The sequence below is a fragment of the Pongo pygmaeus genome, chromosome 10, assembly GCF_028885625.2.
Source record: "Pongo pygmaeus isolate AG05252 chromosome 10, NHGRI_mPonPyg2-v2.0_pri, whole genome shotgun sequence".
NCBI classification, from domain to species: Eukaryota; Metazoa; Chordata; class Mammalia; order Primates; family Hominidae; genus Pongo; species Pongo pygmaeus.
In genome coordinates this window covers 76014242-76031956 of record NC_072383.2, presented here as the reverse complement: position 1 = coordinate 76031956, position 17715 = coordinate 76014242, and the positions used below count along the sequence as shown (strand labels likewise).

The 17715-nt window shown below is 32.3% G+C and overlaps 1 protein-coding gene across 2 annotated transcripts in view; it reads right to left on the bottom strand.

Moving 5' to 3' along the window:
- NAV3 (neuron navigator 3) overlaps positions 1-17715 on the bottom strand; it is a 924153-nt gene that overhangs the window by 250092 nt on the left and 656346 nt on the right. For both annotated transcript variants that reach the window (XM_054443382.2, XM_063646517.1), the window contains 2 exons: positions 5738-5810; positions 3332-3515 (listed from right to left, as the gene is read on the bottom strand). In XM_054443382.2, the coding sequence (XP_054299357.1) occupies positions 3332-3515; positions 5738-5810 (257 nt within the window). The remainder of the gene's footprint in view (positions 1-3331; positions 3516-5737; positions 5811-17715) is intronic.

Below are 17715 nucleotides of genomic sequence, written 5' to 3'. Positions count from 1 at the left end.
TCTTTCCTCTTGGTCCATGTTTTATTTTTTTCTCCTGTATATTTCACTTGTTAACCGTTAAATCCAAATTTCTGCTTAAATGAAAACTATTCAACTTGAGGAAAAACATCTGGAGTTTTTTTCAAAATAGCAAAATCAAATTAAAAATTATTAATGTATAAAATAAATGTTGTGGAAATATGTAGAATTATGCCAATTTACTTTAAACAAAGAGAGTAAAACAGAAACACTTTCACTGAACTGAAACAATGTGCCCTAAGAAATGTTTATTAATCTACAGAGAAAAATATAAGAACATTTTCTGGCCAAATATCCAGAAAAGTATAGCAAGTTGACATTTAAACTATTTACTTGGAAAGAACTTTGAAATCAATAGAAAGGCATCATAAATCATGATTTATGACTCACACCTCCCGCAAATGAAGATAAATTTGTCACTAGGAATTTTTCTGCATTAATTATCTTGGTTCTAACACATAGATACTACATTACATTCCTATGTATATTATCATTATGGCCTTTTGAAAAATGCTTTAAAATATTGATTGCTACATGTAAGTCCACATAAATTCTAATTTATATATTAATGTGATACACTAAATCTATATGAATAAAAATAAGTATTAATGTCTTAAATATCATATCCTTTAAAACATGTAAAAATTCTCTAAAAGTAAGACTATTGAAAGTAAGACTTGAACTCTTCTATATTAGGGTCCTGAATACTACTTTTAGTAAAGCTGTTACTCCATAAACATTTATTAAATTATATATCAATTCAAAAAGTAATTAAATCCAATTTAGCAGAGAAAATTTTGCTAAAAGTCTACCACAGCCTTAAAGGACACTGTTGAAAAGAATACTTTTCATAAACTTGTAATGAAAAATTGAGACATCCTTCCACAAAAAAGTATAAAAACCATGAGTATTATACATGGCTTTATATTTTAAACTACCCCATAGTTTCACAACAGCCATGTATATCCAGCAAGAAGAGTAGGAAAAGAAACAATTTCCTAAAAGGGTCATAACTACCAAGAAATTCTGGGCAAGAAATTCTAGACAATAAATTTCACATGGAAGATACAGAAAAAGAGTGAGGTAAAGCAATGTCAAATGATATTCCATATCACTCCCAGAGTCAACATGCTTTACGTAAAATAATTTTATTTCCTTTATTTTTTCCTCTACTATTATTGTGTCTTCTTTATTTAAGTTGCTTAAACCAAACTCTAGTAAATATTATTTCTGGCACTTTTCATAATCCATCTCTTTGTTCCAACCATCCACACACAAAAAATAATAATACATACAACACAATGTCATCCACTTTTTTCTTCTCTATGCTTACAAAAATCCAAGAAACTTATCCTATAGAGATTTATTTTCCACTATGAGTCTTGTACAGTCTCACTTGATATAACCAAAAGCCAAGATGAGCTTAAAGAGCAGTCAAATATCTGCATTATTTTATAATAAAAAATATCCCTCATCACTTCATAAGCTTTATATTATATGCTATGTTTTTAGTAAAACTATAGCTTTTTTAAAATTCATTTAAAAATTCACTGATGAGTGATTTTACATGGTTGTATAGAGAAATAAATATTGTTTATTATGGAGTAACAAACAAGGTCCATATGAGGGTTGGTTGATAGATGAAAGACAGGTGATTTCTGAACAGTTGAACAATTGACCATAAGTGGGGGGTGGTTCATAAATGTATTTTGGAACATTATTTTAATTGTTTGAGTCATTTCTAATTACCAAACTCAAGGTTAACTGAATGTTAGTAGGTTTCAAGCTTGACTTCTAAGGTGGACAAAGTTAAATATTTACATTTGTTGAAAAGTGTTTATATTTTCAAAGACGATGAAAGGGATTTTCATATCCTCTGTCCTCAAGAAAAATAATCATAACTATTTATGTAATAGAACTAACTAACCAATACCCCAGTCATTGTTCAGGAACAAATATAGTAGTTTGCATGGAAGTTAAGTGAAACTTCATTCTGTGATCATTTATTTTGATATGTAAACTATGTTAGACTATAGTCTAAGTTATTCCTTCAAATACTAATCTAGTTGTTGCTATGTAGATATTTTAAGGATGTAATAAAAGTCTATAATCGATTGACTTTCAGTAAAGTTTATTTTAGATAATCTGGGTGATCTTGATTCAACTAGTTGAAAGAAAGTTCTTTTGTTTGTTTGTTTGTTTGTTTTAGATGGAGTCTCGCTCTGTCACCCAGGCTGGATCTTGGCTCACTGCAACCTCTGCCTTCCGGGTTCAAGCAATTCTCTGCCTCAGCCTCCAGAGTTGCTGGGATTACACGCGCCTGTCACCACGCCTGGCTACTTTTTGTATTTTTCATAGAGACGGGGTTTCACCATCTTGGCCAGGCTGGTCTTGAACTCCTGACCTTGTGATACATCCACCTCGGCCTCCCAAAGTGCTGGGAACACAGGCTTGAGCCATCGTCCTCGGCCGAAAGTTTTGCTTTTCAAAAGCAGAACTGAGGCTTCCTTGAGAGGACAAATTCTACCTGTGTACTGCAATTTCAGTTCATGACAAGAGTTCTAGCCTGCCCTCCCAGCTGGGTTGCTCTTCAGATTTCATACTTGCCTAACCAGTATGCTCGATCATGCTAAACCAATTCTTCACAAGTCTCTTGTTATATATCGTTTACTTGCTTGACTCCTCTAGTTGAACACTGACTGATACAATTCTTTATTGGAAAAAAAATAATAATGGAAGAGAAAAGGAAGTTGCCATGATTGGGGAGCACTCCACCCAGGCTGTGTCTACATATGCCAAAAGACTCAAGCCAGACAAATAATACATGTATGTGCATACACACACACACACACATATGCACACACACACACACATCAAAAACACTATGTTCCCAAACTTCAAACTCCTATGTTTAACAGACCTGAAATTTCTGACAGACATAATTAATCAAAAATATCAATGAAAGATAACTACACGACAGGAGACTAGGACTTAATAGCACATTCTAAATACTAAAGTCATTTGTAGAATAAAGTAGCCATGCCACATTACTTACACCAAAGACATTTCACAGTGTGATACAGAACAACAATCTTTAGAAAGCAAACGAAATATGTCACCCAAAAGATGATAGATGTTGCTTGACCAAGCAAAAGAAGAGTGGTTTTAGTTTCTATTACACAAGTCAAATAATCCCATCACACTGATACAAGTACATGAGAACGTTTTTCAAACTCGTGGACAATAATTTGTTAAAAACAAGTTGTATCTCCACAAACTAATTGGAAACACATTCCCTACTTCCTTTCCTTACCTGGACTGCATATCTTGTTGGGTTTTGGCCTGGCTGGCTTCCGATGGAGGGGAAGCGTGAGTAACTCGCTGCTGAAGTTCCACCAAGGACTGGTAGTACTGTTGTTGATGGTGTTGTTGCTGCTTGTAGCGAGATAAACTGAAAAACAACCCTAGAATGGCCTTTAAGTTTCCATTTCTTATTTCTGTATGAAATGAAAAATACAAAAAAAACATCATATGTATTCAATGTCCTTTTTAACAAATTCTAGATGCAATCCTCTCGAAATAAATCTATGAAGATAGAGATACAACTTAATCCTCTCAGTCACAGTTGAATCACAAACAAACCTGAATTTCTGAAACATGTTAACATTTCCAAATAACTTGGAATTTCAGGGAGAGAATAAAAGGTTGGGGTAAAAAGAACAAAGCACACTCAGAAGTGATATTCTTTGCTGACCTTGAACTACAATTTTTCTCGTTAGTTGCTTCTTAGAAATAAATGAGCTCTCTCTTGTGCTAACCATTTGATTTAGCATGTTGATTCCCTCACAAATATACACAGCTGTTGCCAGCATAGCAGCGGCTACGAACTGGAGAAAGAAAGCCACTTAAATGTTGGTTGTCCTGCATTTATAAATATTGATGATGTGGGTGCACCTCATAATACCAACTGGATTTGTTGCAATCAACTTTCTTTCTAAATCACCCACTCACCAACTCATGTATACATATTTATGTATGTGTATATCCTCCAAATATATATCCATATATATAAAAATAAATGTGTGTATGTATATCTTCCAAAAGCAGACATAATATCAATTTTTAATGTTCCAATTATTTTATTTTTAATTTATGTTATATATTAATAAATAATGAGGATTAGCTTACGTCAGATAGCCTAATTGAATAAGCAGAAATCCTTGTTCTAACAGGTGAAGTTCCTGTGTAAGATTTTCAAATATTCAATAAAAAAATTCAGTTCACAATGTAGGCTACACATAAGCCTACATTTTTCTCCTGTAGTTATAACTTAAAAAAAAAATAGGAAAAGAGAAGGAAGTAAAGCTTGAAAATAAGCTACACAACCTGTAATCATATTTTAAATAAAACTTGCTGTTAGCAATAAAATACATTCTCCTCTGAGATCAAGATTTTATGTCCCCTTTTGGAGTTTAGGAAAATTAACTGACTCTTTGGATTTCTTGCTCTCTGATGGTTTATCATATAACTCAAACTATGCAGTAAAATAATTAATATGAAATGACCCTCTGAGTTGTTCTATTTTCCCCCCAAACAATTCTCATAGTTTTCATCATATTGAAGAGTTGGCTTCATCAATCTGAGGCTACAGTGAGAGAGTGTTAATTTTGTCCTATAAACCTGAAAGATTTTGTTTAAAGAGTTTTAAAAAAATTATTGTTTTATTATTTTGCATGTTTAATTAATTTAGAGAGTAAATTTTGAGCATTCATATATATTTTAAAGATGAATGAAAATCCATAGGCTTATATTAATAAAGGTTTTCATAAGGAAGAGACTGAAAAAGTGAATAAATGGCAGCATTTCTAGCCTGTAACTACTTAGCAACATATTATCCTGGGGAATTTTACTCAAATGTTATTCTAAGTTACAGAACTACCAGTTAGGTTTGAACCTAAGCTTCTTGGTCATTAAATGTGTAATTTAATTATATATCATAACATGCAAATATAAAAGAAATTTAAATACCAGTGTTCTCAAGTATGGCAAATTTTATCTTAAGTGTGGCAAGCTTTTACAAACTTTTGCCACATTTGTAAGTGAAAGTAAAATAAACTCAGAAAAAGATCAATGTCAAAATTTGTTCAAGTTTTCCCCATTTTGCTGTCTTTCAATTTTAGTGATGATCTTTTGAATCTTTAATGATTTAAAACATTTGTATATAACAGTGATTAATGCTGTTAGTTCTAATTATTTAAGACTTCATAGTGACTTATTTAAACTTACCAACTATTTTGACTATTTCTACCAACTTGAATATATTATAGAAATGTTATTGATAAAATAATATTTTAAGACTTAATTAAAATATTTTACCAGTATTTATGTCATCCAACATTTATCTAATTATCTATTAATCTACTTAAGAAATCTAATTATACTATAAACTAATAATAACATAACGATTTTTTTTGATTCACTCCTCTCCCATATAGTTGGTTATGAAAAGAACAGTTCTGGCAAAATATGGAGAACATTTAAATACTTAAAGCACATATTAATAACCATTATGTTTATGTTTCAGTTGTCTTGAAGACTTCACCAATTTCCTTTATCATATTAAGGAGCCGTATACTCCAATGTTATATTTCTTACATTATAAAAAATAATTTAAAAACATTGATGCCATTTGTGACAATTCAGTCATTCTTTTTCTTACCTTCGGCAGATAGACCTTGAACATTTACCCCTCTGGCTGCTAGAAAACTAAGGCAGACATCAACATTTTCAATCTGCAACATGAAAAGCAGTGAAAAAGCAACTTAGAGGATTATATTTTAACAAATACATGTGCCAAAATGAAACCAGAAAGAACGATAAAGAATGAATAGTTTACATTCATTTCATACTAGAAGTCTTAACAAGAGTTTAACTAGAATTATTTTGGCTAATTGCAGAATGAATATAAAGCTTTCATTGTCCAGCTGGTACTTACAAACAATTCATAAAGGCCTGATAAAGAATGGCATTCTTGCAGATTAGCAACCCACCTACTTAACATAAAACTGGATCTTGTATTTTGCAAATAAGTCCCAGTGAAAGCATCCATACAGACTGAGATTGTTGCATGTGTGAGTCTTAGAATGTTAGGATGTGGGTAATTTAGATTCAACCAGCAGTATTTGTTAAGTACGTCAAAAGATAGATAGATGGAGACAGGTTTGATACAATATGAAAATGAAGCATATTTTCATCCTAAACGTAGAAAATACTTATTTCAAAAATTATATTTGTATTTCTAGAGGTGAATAATCTACTGATTAAATATAGGTATTGTCTTTGCTATTTTAAAAGGGTGATTCCCATGGCACTTTTTGTTTGTGTTTTTGATTTTGAGACAGAATGTTGCTCCATCACACAGGCTGGAGAGCAGTGGCGCGATCTTGGCTCACTACAACCTCGCTCTCTCAGGTTCAAGCGATTCTCCGGCCTCACTCTCCCAAGTAGCTGGGACTACAGGCGCACGCCATCACGCCCAGCTAATTTTTTATATTTTTATAGAGAGGGGTTTTGCCATGTTGGCCAGACTGGTCTCGAACTACTGACCTCAAGTGATCCACCCACCTTGGCCTCCCAAAGTTTTAGGATTACAGGCGTGAGCCACCATGCCAGGCCCCATGGCTTTTAAATGATTGGTTTCAATATGATTACCAGATTGTAATCATTTAGGGTGAGAAGAAAAAAAATAAATAAAAATTTGATCATGACATTATATAGCAGTGACACAGCTAAGATTCGTAAGAGCATAGAAAGCTAAAAAGTTCCAGTTCTTTGTGATCCATCTCCCTGGATTTGGAGGTATTCTATAAATCTTTAGATTCTACAATAAAGAAGAGATTTAAAATTAATAACTTGGCAAGGTCCTATTGTCTGTCTTACTAAATTCTCATCGAAAGCTATGCATGAGGACGCACAGAGTTCTGCCAATGTCCTCCCTAGCTTAGCTTCATAGCAAGGTCAAAATGTCTCTTAAAGAAAATGAAAAGAAAAAAATCCTTATAAAATAGAGAAACTATTTACGTTCCTTTAAAATAGTAATTTTGTACAAAAATTGATAATACACAATGATATGCTTTTTGCATAAAAATGACCACAGCCAAGATATACTCATTTATTTTGAGGAAAAAAAAATTTTATGTTAATTAACTTCAAAGTAAGTTTTACTGAAATTATTCTACTGAATAAATAATAGAGTTGAAGATGCTGAATACAACATAATATAATAAATCTTATTGTTCTGCAGATCACCATCTGAATATCCAATGAGGCGATAGTGCTGAAACATATATTAATTCTTTCCTTTCTTCATATTTCATTCTGCTGCTAGCTATAAGATCATATAAGAAAGGAAAAGAGGAGGAACAATAACAAGAAATGAGACAAATTCGATGTTCTCTATCCATCCACAGTATTCTTGTAAATGTATTTCTTTCAGATCCATTAAAAATTAGTAAAAGAAAGATGCCAAATAATTATTGTGGCCTAATATTAGGAAAGATAATGTGATGGAATATTTTTAAATGTTTGCAAGAGCAGTCCTAAAGTTCTTGATTTCAATGCAATTATATGCCTTTTATAGAAAGAAGGAAGATTTCTGACCCAAATGTGATTTGCTACAAAATGTTAATAGGATATTATTACCTAAAGTTTAGGTTACTCGTATTACACATGAACAGATTAGCTCACTGAAAATCCAGAAAAGGCTCATCGAGTCTGTAACTAAGTTTGTAAGATAATTTTTTGCCTACCATTTAACCAGCATATAAAATAAACTGATTCCTAAATTGAGTGTTAGACAACTCTCTCTCTCAACTGGCACCACAACCAGAAGGGGAATGTAAAAGAGAAGAAGAAGAAAAGGAGAAGGAGAAGGAAAGAAAGAAGAAGAAGAAGGAGAAGAAGGAGGAGGAGGGAAGAGGAGGGAGGAGGAGGGAGGAGGAAGGGGAGGGTGAGGGAGGAGGAAGGAGGAGGAGGAGCAGAAGGAAGAGAAGAAGGAAGGAGAAGGAGAAGGAAGGAGAAGGAAGGAAGGAAGGGAAGGAAGGAAGGGGAAGGAGAACAACAACAACAAACGATCAATAATACATTCTTTTTTATTTTCAAATCTATTTATCAGGAGCATTCAACCATTTTCACTATTCTTTCATAGTCATTCATTATGAGGACCAGCAATTTAAGATAGTTAGTTATGTTCCCCATTATTGCCTGAGTAGCTAAGTAATAGCAACAGAATAAGTATTTGAATACAGTTTCCAATATGACTATTAAAGGCTAGTTCATTAAAGCTCATTTATTTATTCAACAACATTTATTGTTAAAATTAACAGTTTACCAAAATTTATTTTCTCACAATGTATCAGCATAATAAACATGACTTTCAAGAAAATAATACCTTTTCCTCACTTAATTCTAGTCCTTCTGTAAATTCAATCACATTTGTTAGTATATACTAGGCTATACAGTTTACAGTAAAAAGAAGTGGTTTTAAGATATCTTGTTAAATGCCATTTATATGGTCACTTTCTCACCAGAGGCATACTTTAAGATAATTTGAGTGGATTTTTAACGATAAAATGATATTCTCTAGTTAATAATTTTATTTCAAGAAATTCTAAAGATTTTATCATTCCTGTTTTTAATATGGATTTCCCTTAAACATCTCTCAGTTATTATAAACAGGCCTAGTACAAACACTGTTTTAATTGCTTTTTTCCATATTTAATGTCAATTTTTTTTAACTAAAAACTTCTAAAACTTTTTGGTAACTTACAAACAGATAAAAGTTATTTTACCATCAAATTGAGCCAAATAATTGTAATCTGTTTTATTTTCCTTCATTATTGTTTGAATCAGATATCAAACAAAGTAACAAAATTCAAATCCTATTTTAACACCAAAAATTTGGGTGAAATTTTAATTAGAATAACTTCATGTACCTTAATATTTTCTAAAATATTGACTGTGACCCACAGCAAGAAATAAATTGAATAGCACAACCCAATATGCATATACATAATTATAATGGAGTCAAAGTTTCATGGAATAATACTTTACCTTACTAAATTCAGGTTACTGTGATGCTTCCTAGTGCACTGTACTGTCTTCTGTTTAATCTATTTAGATGTTGCTTAAAATCTACTAGATGGATTTCAGGGTCCATTAGTGGATGGTAATACACAATATGTAAAACACTGCCCTAAGAAGACCAGAGCATTGCCATGCCTACATTGCCTCTTTTCTGGTGGGGTTTGTGGCAGGTGGTAGGCAGTAGGGGGCATATTCAAGGGTAGCAACAAGGTTAGTGAAGGGACAGTGAAGGTGATGAGAAATGGTCAGATTCCAGATGTTTTCTGAGAGAAATTGATGGGAAGATTTGGCATTTGAGAGAAAGAGAAGAGTCAAGAATAACTCCAAGGTTTTGGGCTTTAATCACAAGAAGGATGAAGTCTGTATCCACTGAGATGGAAAAGATCATGAATGGAAGTCGGAAGTTTCTTTTTCGACATGTTGGCTGGTGCATCAAACATTCAAAAGGAGATGGTTAGTAGGCAGTAGGACACACAATCTGGAGTTCAATTGAGAGGTTGGAGTGGAGATCTAAATTCAAATTTTTTGGTGATGTGAATGAAGTCTTGAGGGTGGATTATCAACAAAAGTGTGTAGACATAAAAGAAGAGGAACAAACATTGAGCCTTAGGAGATTATCATTGGAAAGAAGAGGAGGAACCAACAGAGAAGAGTGAACAAAGCCACTGGGAAGTATGAGGAAAATCAGGAGAGGATGGGGTACAGAAAACCACCTGAAGAAAGTATTTTAAGCACAAGGGAAAGATGAGCTCTATCAAAAGCTGCTAACAAGTCATGTATGACAAGAGCTAAGAGTTGACTATTAGATTTAGAATTAAATAAATTCATGAAAAGTGCTCATAATAGTGCTTATCAAATAGCAAATGCTCAAATATCTAAATTAAATATTAAAGTATATATCATAACATTATACACACATGAATTAAATATTAAAGTGTATGTTACATATTACATGTGTGTGTGTTTGTATGTGTGTAATGTATACATAGAGGACCAGCCAGAATGTAACCTTCATGATGGTTTTTATTTTGTCTACACTCTCTCCCCAGTCTACTTTAATCATATATATATTACACACATGTAATATACATTACTTATATTATATAACATATATTACATATATTACATGTATGTAATATATAATTTAATAACATATGGCATAATATATATTACATGTATAGTAATATATATTCAAATATATTATATATTACAGATACATAATATATAATATATACTTTAATAATATATAACTATATGTAATATATATTGTACATAATATATAATATATACTTTAATAATATATATTACATATACAGTTATATATTATTAAAGTATATATTATATATTTAATATATTACATATATGTCTTATACATGTAATATATACATATGTTATGTATATATACATTTATTACATGTATAAGACATATGTATACATGTAATATGTTAAACATATTTATATTAAATATATAATGTATTTATATTTATATATTTATTATATTACATATATGTATATGTGTAATATATACATATGTGTATATTGCAGATATCATACAGATATGTAATATATGACATACTTTAATACTTTATTATTACATATATAGTAATACATATTATTAAAATATATATTATATATTGCAAATATGTCTTATACATGTAATATAGACATATGTATATAGTAATATAAAGTATATACATTTATTACATATATGTCTTATACATATAATATATACATATATACATATGTGTATACATGTAACATATACATATAATATATGTATACATGTAACATACATATTATATGTATACATGTAACACATACATATATGTATACATGTAACATGTGCATATATGTATGCATGTAACATGTACATATATGTATACATGTAACATGTACATATATGTATGCATGTATACATGTACATATATGTATATGTGTATACATGTAACATATGCATATATACATATATGTGTATACATGAAACATACATATATATGTAAACATGAAACATACATATATACATATATTACATGCATAAGACAGGCATGTACACATAGGCTATATTAAACATATTTATATTGAATATATATGTTCATATTAAATATTAATATCATATTAATATATTACATATATGTGTAATATACACATATGTGTGCATTACATATGTGTGATAGACACATATGTGTGCATTACATATATGTGTGATATACACATATGTGTACATTACACATACCATACATGTATGCATACATACATGTATGCATACATGTATGCATTTTTATTACATATATGTATTGTATATTTATATATTGCATGTTATATATCATACATATGCATATATTATATACATGATACATATATGTATGATATATATAATATATAGCATATACTTTAATTATATATTATATATTACTATATATGTAATATATATCATATATGTAATGCTAATATGTACAAACATTGTTAAAGTATATACAATAGTATATTACATACATTACATATATGTTATAATTATAGGTAATATATGCTATGTGTTATTAAAGTCTATATCATATGTGTTACATATATATTACAGTATACATCATGATATATACTTTAATGTGTTATATATATGTATATATGTATTTATGTGTGTGTGTGTGTGTGTGTGTTTGTGTATATATATATGTATGACTGGCCAGAAGGTATACTCTCTATTGATTCTTTTTAATTTTGGCTACTGCTCTCTCCCCAGTCTAAATGTTTGACTTAGGTGATCTACAAACAATTGCTGAGGAAATAAATGAATTAAAGCAAGGATAAAATAGTGTTTTCATGCTTGAAGCAGTCAAATAAAAAAGAGAAATCATTAAACCCTAATTGGAAATAATATTAGTAGTCAAATTCATTATGTCTCCTGAACATTGACCCTGATGAGCTGACTTACTTCTATGGCCTCCTAAGCCTCTCCTCTGATATACATGAGCTCATCTCTGCTGGTGGGAGCTGACGTCTCTCTTCTCACATTTACCCTCCTATGCCCAGGACCTCACACCATGGCCAGGCACAATCAATGCTTAATGCATTATTGTTGACTATCTGAATGAATTAATAAATTTAGACATAGCATCAGTCATAATCTGTAATAGCATTTGGCCTGCTATATGTCCAAAATTTAGTTCTTTGTTTTTGTTTTTTTTTTGTTTTTTTTTTTTTTTTTTTTTTTTTTGTCAGGTCAGGGAGGAATATACTACTCTGGAGTAGAAAAGATGTTGATGAGAATAGAAAACCAAAACCTGATCATAACAGGCAAATGAGTGAGAAATGGAAGTGCCAAGGGGTTAGTCAAGTTTTGAGCTTTTAATTAGCATTAAGAAAAATCAATAGTCCATAAAAATTGAAATGATGTGTGGGGAAAATTTGTTACCATTATATTTTGGGACTAATAGAAATAAATGATTTTAAAAAAATTCCATGATGGTGGGGCCCATAATAATCATTTTAGCTGATTTTTTCAATTTGAGAAATAAAAATTAAAAGCAGATAATATGCATAATTACTTAGAAGAGTCGGTTAAATTTTACATGTAAAACACTTAGCACAATACAATGTACATAGTAGGGATTCAATAACTCAAAACAACAAAAAATACCTATTATTATTATAACAGTTTTTAATATTAATGGAGGGTAACAATGCTATAATGGTATAAATGATGCCATTTCACATCATAGCCTCTTTCACTTTTGGTCTTACACAGAGTTTCCTGAAAATTATCCATATCCCAGTAAACTCAGTTCCCAAATCTTTAATCTAGTATTTCTTAAACTCTACTACACTTAAGAATTAACTGAGGATTTTTTAAAACCATAGATGCCCAATTTACATTTACAAACTCATAAGTTTAATCAGAATGTCAGCAGATAGGAGCCAGTTTTCAGTATACATTACAAATCTGCATGTGATTCCAATTTGTAGCAAAACTTGTAAATTACAACTTCCAAGTATGTTCTTCAAAGAAAGTAACTGCAGGTAATTTCAGTTTAATACCATGTCGTTGCAGGAATTGCACTGTTCACGCTAGAGTAATACATTATGTTTTTCTTATTTGGACCATAATACTATATAATTCATGTGTTATTCCTGTGATATTAAAACATATATTCCTTTATAGCAGTAATACAAAGAAATTCATTATGATTTCAACAGACACCACATTTCTCATTTGGCTCAGGTAACAGTCAAATCTGTAGCTTATGGACAGTCACTCTCAGGACATTTACTTGCCTATTATTACATCAGGCACAATTTAATGTCAAGCACAATTTTTTGGGCCCTTCTTTTCTACTTGTGGTTTATCTTTTATTGGCATGGAACACCTACTTTCTCTCTTTTTCATCTTAAATTTAAGCATGGCTTGATGACTATAAAAATGTTGGCTGTGTAACGAAAATAAAATGAAAAGTTTCTGGGAGCTAGATCTAGTCATTATTTTCAGAAGTATCCAAATGCATGGATACATTGAGCCTTGAGGTTTTGGGATTTCATCAAAATACTTAATCTTATCATAATACCCTAAAGAAAAACAGTTTTGTTAGAGTAATTCTTCAAATGGACTGTTATTTTCTTTATTATAGAAATTAAACAAATGTAATAGAAATTGGTCCATATTTTTAGAATTGAGTAGTTTCAACCTATATACTTAATATTAGCATCCTGTAACACTACCGTTGTTTCACGTTCTATCAAACACATCATTTATTTATTCACTGATCACACATTTATTAAACTTATTTTATGCCTGAAAATGTGCTCTGTGCTACAGAGACCAATTTCGAGACACAGCCACTATTTTCATATATTCTAAAGAGCACTGAATTATTTCAACTACTCACATGAAAAATGGAACAGAAATTTTTCAAGGCAGAATTTTTCTGATTGTCTATTTTCATAGTTGTATATTTATACTGACCCTTACATACTTGCTAAATATGAGCATGTCTGATTGCTAAATTACAAATTGGGTTTCAGATGAGAAGAGGAAGAATTTTCATCACCTTCACATATGAAAACTCAAGACACTTACCAGTTTATTTTTAACTACAATTATTTTGTTAAACCTGAGAGTTAACATGTGTTCTTGACATATCAATCATAGAGTATGTATTAGAAACACTGATATTGGCAGGGCACGGTGGCTCACGCCTGTAATCCCAGCACTTAGGGAGGCCAAGGCGGGCAGACAACCTGAGTTAAGGAGTTCGAAACCAGCCTGGCCAACATGGCAAAGTCTGTCTCTACTAAAAATACAAAAATTAGCCAGACATGGTGGCAGGCTTCTGTAATCCCAGCTACTTCGGGGAGGCTAAGGCATGAGAATCACTTGAACCTGCCAGGCAGAGGTTGCAGCGAGCCGAGATCACCCCACTACACTCCAGTCAGGGGGACAGAGCGAGACTCTGTCTCAAAAAAAAAAAATACTGATATTTATTCATTTCAGTGATGAATAAACTATTCTAAAAATGTAGTGCTTTTAATTAGCATAGCTCTTTACTGAGCTAATACATTTTGAGCTGTGTGTTTTATTACAGCCAGCCTTTTAGTATTTTTTACTACAAATATAACCTGTTTCAGGACATGTAATTGGAAGCATCTATCACAGTATCAACAAAGTAATATCTTGTCTATTCACATTTTTTTACACTTACTTATGGATAGTTAATGAACATTACAGTTTGGTACTAAATATCAAGATATGATTAATAACCTCCTTATAGTTTGTGATTAAATCTAAACCATGGCACAACACTTAACACTGAGTGATTAATTCATTCAGCAACTATCGACTGTTTATTATGGTCAAAGAGCTCTGCTCAATGGTGAAGGGATATAAAAATGAATGATAAGATCTTTGCCTTTGTGAGCTTGTAAAATAGCTGAGGAGACAGAAAAGATTTATAAATTGTCATAATGCAAGGCATAACATGATAAATTTCAAAGAGAATTATAAACAACTCTGTAGAGCAGCGAGGAGAATGGAGTTATCAATTTCCACTACAGATACAGAGAAAGCTTCATAGAAGTGTCATTTAGACTTAAAAGCTAAATTGGGTCTGGGTGTGGTGGCTCACGCCTGTAATCCCAACACTTTGGGAGGCCGAGGTGGGTGGATCACCTGAGGTCAGGAGTCTGATACCAGCCTGGCCAACATGGTGAAACCCCGTCTCTACTAAAAATACAAAAATCAGCTGGGTGTGGTCGCATGTGCCTGTAATCCCAGCTACTCTGGAGGTTGAGGCAGGAGATTCCGCTTGAACCCAGGAGGAGGAGGTTGCAGTGAGCCGACTGCACTCCAGCCTGGGTGACAGAGTGAGACTCTGTCTCAAATAAATAAATAAATAAATAAAAAGCTAAGTTGGATTTTATATAAGGTCAGACAAGCATCAGAAGGAGGAACAGGGCATACCAACCAGAGCAACTATAAGGAAAACTGTTCACAAGGATGCTTGAGAACCGATCGCTCCAGTCCTTACCTTCTGCAATTATGCTTATAGAGCTGACTTTGACCTTGGATTTAAAATACTGTGTTGCCCATTGGACTCAAACCCTGCTACAATGTAAAAAGTTAAATAATCATAAACCAGATAGCTGGTATAATACCTCAAAGATTTATTTCTCTCTCCATAAGAAATGCATCCGAGTTAGAAAATGGCTAAAGTGCTGGATATTGCTGTTGCCAGTCATACATAGAGAATGTCTAGAAAAACATAAACCAATCCTAACTTTGGATATTTCGGGAAGGTAGATTCTTTTGTGACTTGTGCTATTTTTCATGAACTATACTTCTCATTTTTCACATTAAACATCTAATACTAGTGTCATTACATAAATTAAATTAATACATTTTCAATTAAAAAATAGATAAGATGTTTTAGTTTGAGCAAATGCCAATCCTAACATTGAATTCAAGTAATTACATAGAATTTATCCTAAGATTTTAACTAGATATAAATTTTTTTCTGGAGAGTTAAAGTAAAATACAGTAATATTTTTGCTTTGGTTAAAATTTGTAGGATGCTTGTTTTCCTTCATTCATTTAACAACTATTGGTTCATCGAGACATTTCCAAGCCCTAAAAAATATATAGTTTTATAGGCAAGGGAGGTAATTCCAATTTAATGCAATAAATATTATGATCACAGAAACACAGACTCCTAGAATAGAATGCAGAAGGGTCTATTTCTTTTTTCTTTCTTTTCTTTTCTTTTTTTGAGACAGGGTTTTACTCCCATTGCCCAGGCTGGCGTGCAGTAGCACAATCTCGGCTCACTACAACCTCCACCTCCTGGGCTCAAATGATCCTCCTGCCTCAGCCTCCTGGGTAACTAGGACTACAGGTGTCACCACCATGCCACGTTAATTTTTGTATTTTTAGTAGAGATGTGGTTTCACCATAATGGCCAGGCTGGTCTTGGACTCCTGACCTCAAGTGATCTACCATTCTCGGCCTCTCAAAGTGCTAGGATTATAGGCGTGAGCCACTGCGGCTGTCCAGAAGGGTCTATTTCTGATCAGAGGCCAAAAAGACTAGGAAAGGAGAAAGTTATTAGTAACTAAGACCTACCTAACATAGTAACAAAGATATGTTATTTTGAAGTTGTCATTACTATACCAATTTATTATAAAAGTGTTAATCAGAGAACTGAATTGATATGCCCAAGGTCACTCAGAGCCCAAGTTCCTAACCCTCACATTTTGCTGCTTTAAGGGAAGCCTGAGTTAGTCCCTGAGAGGTTAGGAAGGGTTTGCTGAAGGAGGGGATGTGGTACAAGGTGAACGCGGGAAGGAGCTATATGTGAACTGGTCATGGTTGAGAAACAGAATAGGTTGAGGGATCTTTAAGAGATCAGAATAGCCAGGAATGTTTAATTGACTCTCATTTAAATCTTTCTCCACAACTTCCCATTGTTTATCATTGTGAAACTGCTCAAAAGGTTAGTAGCCTTCAAATCAGTTTGAAGAACATGGGTAGAAGGCATCAGGCAGAAGGGGCTCCAGAGCACAAATCCTGAAATCTGGAGAAAGACAGTGGCGGGAGACAAGGCCACAGAAATAAGTAAGGACTCAATGAGGAACATCCTCCATGCCTTGCTAAGGGTCAGGCTTGATCTTAAAGATCAGAGATCTAAACGTGTGCTTTAGTCAAAAAAGGGAAATGATCAGTATTGCAATAAATACATCCATTTAAATGACCACATAGTACATATATAGATTTATTAACAGATAGTGATAAGAATTTCACAAATCAGTTTTTACTCATATCTGAAATACACTCCAATTTTTAAAAAATCCTATTTTAGTATATTTCATTTTTAAATTCAGTTGTAATACACTAACTCATAAGATACTATGTGAGCAATTTGCAGTTTTAAAAATCCTATCGTGCATGTAAAGAACGGAAGCAGGGAAAATGATTTGGAGCTTCTCTATGTTCTCCTCCACCACTCAACAACCAAGCACAGGAAGGAAGTTTATATAGAGTCATAAGCAAGTATGCTATTTACTCCATATACA